Source organism: Acanthaster planci, linkage group LG08, assembly GCF_054643075.1.
Source record: "Acanthaster planci isolate LZ-2023a linkage group LG08, COTS_SCS, whole genome shotgun sequence".
Classification (NCBI taxonomy): Eukaryota; Metazoa; Echinodermata; class Asteroidea; order Valvatida; family Acanthasteridae; genus Acanthaster; species Acanthaster planci.
In genome coordinates, this window is record NC_141784.1 from 10,058,091 (window position 1) to 10,064,425 (window position 6,335).

The following is a 6,335-nucleotide window of genomic DNA, read 5'->3' on the forward strand; positions in this document are numbered from 1 at the left end:
TCCCCAACCTTTTTTTCAATCCCAGTTACACGATTTCACTGGAAAAAAAAGAAACTGGAGCACAAGACAGAGTCTGATTTCGGCTACTTTATTGTTACCACATCAAACAAAACGTTTCCATCACTACAATATCTTCATTAAACTTCTGTCGTACAAAATGGTTAAAAGTTTAGTTAAAATCTTTTTGTTGAAAACATTTAAGGTACATGTAGCTTTCAACTACCAGAAAATGAAACGGCATTTTGTGTAATGCAAAAACAGAAATCAGTATCTACTCAGAGTTAATTGCTCAGTGTTACACGAAAGTACAAACAATAACAAGTAAATATAGTTTTTACCATAATGTGAAATTACTATAATAAACGTCACATAATTCTCATTCTTTTCGACCAACCAATGCTATTTACATGTACAAAGTATTTACAGATTTTAACAATAGGGAAAATGACGTCATGAAACGGGGATGAGATTGGCCAATGATAAAGAAAGTTGAAAACAGCCGAAAAAAGACATAAAGAAGCTGAACTGTGAAAATCTTCTTTTCTGAAAATTCTTTTTTGTACACAGCCAGTGAGGAAAAAAAGCTGAAATCCAAATAAAGCTGAAATCAGCTGAAAAGCTGGGAAATCTCAGCCCTGATGAAATTCAATCATGCTTTGGATGAGTAATGGTTGTTTGAGTGTTTTGTTAGTAAGCAGGTACTCAAACGTTGTTGGACACACTCCAAAATATGTCATATGCATCAAGCCGATTTGAAAGTTTCAGAAATGAACTACCACCACAGGTGTGGCACTTTTTTGGTCTCTGCGCAGTTATGACCCCTTTCCACAAAGTAGCAAACTGCATAATGATGTTGCAATAAGCTTGCCCTTACAGAGTCCTCCAACATCAGCACATACCCGTGAACGTGAATGCAGTTTGCCACTTTAGTGAAAAAACGGTTAAGACATGATGTCAAGTGACAGTTTGCACTGCCGACTTGCGTGGCCTTACTTAAAGAAGTTACCTTAAAATTCAATCAGCTAGGCTGAGGTGGTGCTTGCTTACCCTTGAATACATTTTTAAGAGCAGCATCATAAGAGCTAATGTTTCTGTTAAGACAGATAAGTTGATGTAGCCACATGTGCGAAGTATTTGAAAATAAAAATTCTCTACAATCATGCACTGGATTGGACGCTTTCTATAGTGTTGACTATGCAGTCAGCTAAGCTGAAATGCAGCGGAAGTATTTACATCATATACAATGTAAGCATCTAAATATACATGTAAATTGTATTCATTCTGAACTTTATCCATCTACCCGAATGTTCCCAATAACAAAAGGTTGGACAAATGCAAGAATAACATGGTCCTGAGTATGTTTACTGAAAACGAAAAAAAGAAAAAGAAAAACCACCCAACACATTACGGTTGTCCCTATTCCATCACTACTTTCACCAAACCCTCAATATTTGTTTAACCTAGCTAAGAATGCACAATCCTACAGATTCACACTAACATCTCATTCCATTCCTTGCATCCATTTTAACAAAGCATTCCCATCAACGCCTACATAATGTGGCACTCATGCATGTTGTCATTAACAAATAACCTGACATTGTCTGCATGATTATACTTTCAACCCCAAAATCTAACTTTGGAATAAAATGCTAGCTACCATTCTATTTTCTTTTCACAAAAACCATTTTTACAACGTGAAACATTTCCATGTACAAAGTCACTGTATTCGCAATTGATGCAATCTGATTTGTATTGGTAAACTGGGCTTAATCACAACCTTTCTGAGAAACACGGCTTATCATCAGAACTCGTCTTAAATCTCCAAATCTTTACAGGCTACCTGAGGTTGATTATCATATAACCAACCAAGGACTGCAGATCGCTTAGCAAACATGTGTAAACCAGTTATAACTCTAAGGTTGGGATGTAAAAACCAACTGAGTGAAACCGTAAAATCAGATTACTTCTGAGACAGGGCAACCACTAAGCACTTACGTGCCTCTTCAGCTATCACGGTCAGCTCGTCAATGCGGACCCTCAAGCGTTCATTCTCCGATTCAAGCTCCTGCGCCTTGATGGCCATTTCGGACTCGCGCTGCCTTCGGGTGGCGCGAGACCGCTGCGACGCAATGTTGTTCTTGTCACGGCGCTGACGATACTTCTCCGCGGCTGACAAAGCACTGGCTTTGGCGCGGGAGGTGCGGGCCTTCTTAGTGGGTGGGGCCCCCTCCTCTTCATCGCTGCTAGGGGCAGGGCGACGGAGGATGCACTCCTCTTCCTTGATTGCTGTCTCAGGGCCAACAGTTGTTGGCGGGATGGTCAGAGTTGTTGCAGGTGGTTCTGCATCGGTCATTAAAGGGTCGTTGCTTCCGGCAATGGAAGTGGCTACGTCACTGAGATCAGATGGACCAGTCTCCTCCTGAAATGTGAGAAGATTAAAAATGAGAACAAATGTACATGTAAACGTACAAGAAAATTAATGTGCTCCACGCTATGAGATTCTAAAAAGTGTACCATTGTCTTTGTATTTCCAGTGAATTCCCATAATTCTACGGATATTCGATTCAGGATAGCGACTGCCATTTTCCCCATGGGATGTTCTATAAATCAAACTCATTGCAGGATACGGTTCAAATCTAACAGTCACTCTAGACAATGGATGCAGATATTCAACTCCACATTGCGCTACACAAAATGAGCATCACTCTGTTTATAAACAAAGCTACACAAGGATTGTATAGCTGAACTCTGAGGAAGTTGCAAAGTGTTGGGCAATATATGAAAGGCCTTGTTATTTCTGCAAGCCCAGCTATAGCCTGGGCATGTGCAAACAAGTCCAAGCCCTGCAAACAGCTCCCTGCACACTGATGATGCAGCAATTGCAACTGGTTGTGCAATACCATCCAAGTCATGAATATTAATCACTTCCATGTACCTTTGACCCTACCTGCAGTGGAAACATTGTCAAGGACTTTCAAAACCATTATAACGTATCCAACTGGCTGACCATACAGTGAATTCACACAGGTACAACAGTATTCCATTGCTTGAGATTGCATCAGTTTGTGAAGTCATGAATAATTCATTAACATACACATTCGCATACTTAATGTGCAGTAAGCATGACAGCCGTCTGACAACTGAGAGCAACTGATGTTTGTTTTGTCAGCCCAATCTCAGGGAAATCCAAGGACATGTTGAACTGAGACCCCTCCCCTTTATAAGAGACAGCAATCTTTTTGAAGTTTGGCTATTTGAACAAATTCATATATATAGTTGAACCTTTAATTCTGACAATTTTGATTCTTGCGATTTTTATCTAATTTTTCACAGTATGCATATGTCCTAATTTGTTATTATAAAAAGTAGGAATTGTTTTGGGCAACGAAACGCAACTTTTCTTTCACATTTCATTTCCCTTACTTAATCGCAAACAACAGATTACTGCCATATGGTTTATATTCTACATGACAACAACCTATGCTTGGGCATTTTCAAAATTTTCAGAAGAAAAACAAATTATCAGAATGTTTTTATTAACATCTCACCGCAAACTGCTCGAGGAACCCAGTCAGATCCGTAAATGTATTGAAGAAATGATCCACAGAGGCATCGCTCTCGGCTGGGCTGATCTCCCCGCCATCGTCGCTGGCCGAGGCTGAAGCGACTGACGGGATGACCTCCCTGGGCTTCAGCGGCCCATCCCCTTCCCCTTGGGGATACAGTGGGAAGTCTTGAAGAACCGGCAGGTCCTCCTCCAAGACCCCCATCAGATCAGGGAAAAGCATCAGGTCTGTGAATTCCTCCACATTGACGGTAGGAGGCTGGTCCGACTCTGTCTCTGTGACATGGCCTGCTAGCGCATTGCCGAAAGACAGGTCGGGATCACCTGAGCGTTTGTGGGAACAACGAAGGGGATATCAGTTTGGATCTTTCCGGGGCTTGATCTTCAGGTGAAATAACATAACTCTGCCTTTATCACCACCCCTCCCCCACTACAGAAAGAAAGCAATAATTCTTCTTCCCAAGTATTTTCTGAAATCAACTCACCATGGTTAAAAAGGCTGCTCATTGGCCGGGATGCCTGTTGAGCAGTGCCGGGGGCCAAGAACCCAAGGAACGTGCTGTTGTTCTTCAGGCGCTCTGTCGGAACAATATCGATAGGGCGGTCTCCCGGCCCCCGGCTCACTACTGTCTCCCCTAATCCTCCGCAAGCCATCTTGGCTGCTGGTTTGTGATTTGACGTTCTTGGAAAAGCCCATGCTGCTTCAAAAGAATCGCAAATGGTCTCGGGAGAATCCACGGTAGAAAGGGTCTAGCCCCTTGTAGTCAACCACTGAGGGTGTTTGTGCACCCTGGGGGGGAGGAACATACAACCATGACAATAGAATCTATAAACTTCGGAGATGACAATTCCAAGGCCAAAAATGCCCAAAAATCTAATTGCAACAGCTACCTGATCCACATAAAAAAATTAAAAATTTAAACAGGTCAAGAAAAAACTATTGCATGTGATACTTTTAGTATTTGTGGGTTCAAAGACACCGTCTACTTTCTAGCATTGTCTAGCTAGCATGGCTAATGTGTACATGTATACTGTTGGTAAAACCCGACAATGCCTGAGCCACCTCCTATCTTGTCTAGTCATTAGATTATTTACTCTCTGGCACGTCTGGTAAGCCCGTGCTTAAACTTTGGAGGTTGCAATAGAACTTGAACAATGCTTTGCAAAAATTGCTCTTTTGCCTAGGTCATGTAGGTCCTATGCCCATCAACTACATGTATAATAAAGGAATCCTACATGTAGATCATAGATCTAACCGTGGACATGGTGGAGGGATGATCTGTTTTGTAGGATTTCCTATAGGCCTTGGCCTAACATTTGTTGGCCTACTCATTTGACAGGTTTGACTGTTGAATAGACCCTATGCATGAACAGGAGGCCACATGATCCCGACCATGCCTTCTTCAACATGTTCAATTCTGTTCGTGCATAGGGCCAAGTCAAACTGTCAGTGTCAAATGAGTAGGCCTTCAGTATATGTACAAACGTTAGGCCTAGGCCTATAGGAAAACAAATCATTCCCGCCTCCACGGCTAGATCTGTATAGTAAAAAAAATTTAGTATAATCTTAGGCTTCCTTTACAGACGGGAATAGGACCTACATCAGTACATGACCTAGGCGAGCAAAACTTGAAAAGAGTTTTTTTGTGAGTACCAACTTCGAAGTTCGACAAATGATCACGTCATATTGAAAGTGAAATTTTAGCCTCATTTAATCTGAACATTATACAGAAATTAAACACATTATGATTCTAGTGGGTTCAGACCAAGCTTTTAATATTTATCTAAGCCAGGGCCTAACGTTAATTAAGGCTGTTTATCCACAGAGGAATGACTGTTCCTTCCTCCATGATTTGTCAAGTTCTTTGACCAAAAAAAGTGCGGAACAATACTACTGTCAGTACTGTCAACAGCACTGTGTGTAGCCAAGCCCAAATTTGAAGCAAATCTAGACTGAATTGTCATTGACACTGTTTTAACAAATGGAGGTACCTTAAACGCTTTCCTGCTACGCTTGTACCGTCTCTTCGGACGGTAAAATCGCCGTTCTCGTCGGAGGATTGGCTTTCCAGCCGGCCCTTTTCTCGGAGTACCTTTCACCAACAGATCTCGAATTCGTGTGAAAAATCTTGGACGGGATTGCAATATATTGCGACATCGACAAACCTTCGTGCGCATGTGCATTGCCATGATGGCAAAATAGACATTAGGTCATTATTTTTGTACCAATCAACGCTACCTGTTACTTTTTTGGGAAGGAAAACGTCATCGACAGCCAATGATAGAGCTTCAATCTGTACAGCCCGCGTAATGGTAGCGGCCTGTGTTGTCAGTCTTGTCCCTACGTGTTTACGCCCACCGCGTACCGGCACACGCGACCTTCGTGAATGCAGCGGCTCACGGTCATGCGGGCCTATTGTGGTTTACCTCGCTACCACTGCGCAAACATTAATATTATTGTTGTCCACTGAAGTTATTTATAGATCATTGGCACTCCTTAATCAACAGTAACTTTATTCAGCCACTTCAGCATTTTTTTGATGTAATCAAGATTCGTGGCCATTTTTATTGATAACTTTTCAGAATGTAGGTTGTTCGCTTAATTTTACGATAAACCTGTTTTTTTGTCTTGATGTTTAAAACATCAAGACAGGAAAATGTTCGTGTTAATTTTTTTCGCACATTGAGGGTATGATCCTATGGCCTTCGGTGTATAGGGGCCAATTCCTCAATCAGGCGGAATTTAAACAAATAATAATTTATATGACGG

The 6,335-nt window shown here is 41.6% G+C and overlaps 1 protein-coding gene across 1 annotated transcript; it reads right to left on the minus strand.

Moving 5' to 3' along the window:
* Window positions 1-72: 72 nt before the first annotated feature.
* On the minus strand, window positions 73-5,715 carry LOC110979382 (uncharacterized). The gene is made up of 4 exons (XM_022235132.2): window positions 5,558-5,715; window positions 4,051-4,355; window positions 3,549-3,889; window positions 73-2,419 (listed from the first exon to the last, which is right to left on the minus strand). The coding sequence occupies exons 2-4, from the start codon at window positions 4,217-4,219 to the stop codon at window positions 1,961-1,963; spliced, it is 969 nt and encodes a 322-aa protein (XP_022090824.2). The 5' UTR covers window positions 4,220-4,355; window positions 5,558-5,715; the 3' UTR covers window positions 73-1,960.
* Window positions 5,716-6,335: the final 620 nt, after the last annotated feature.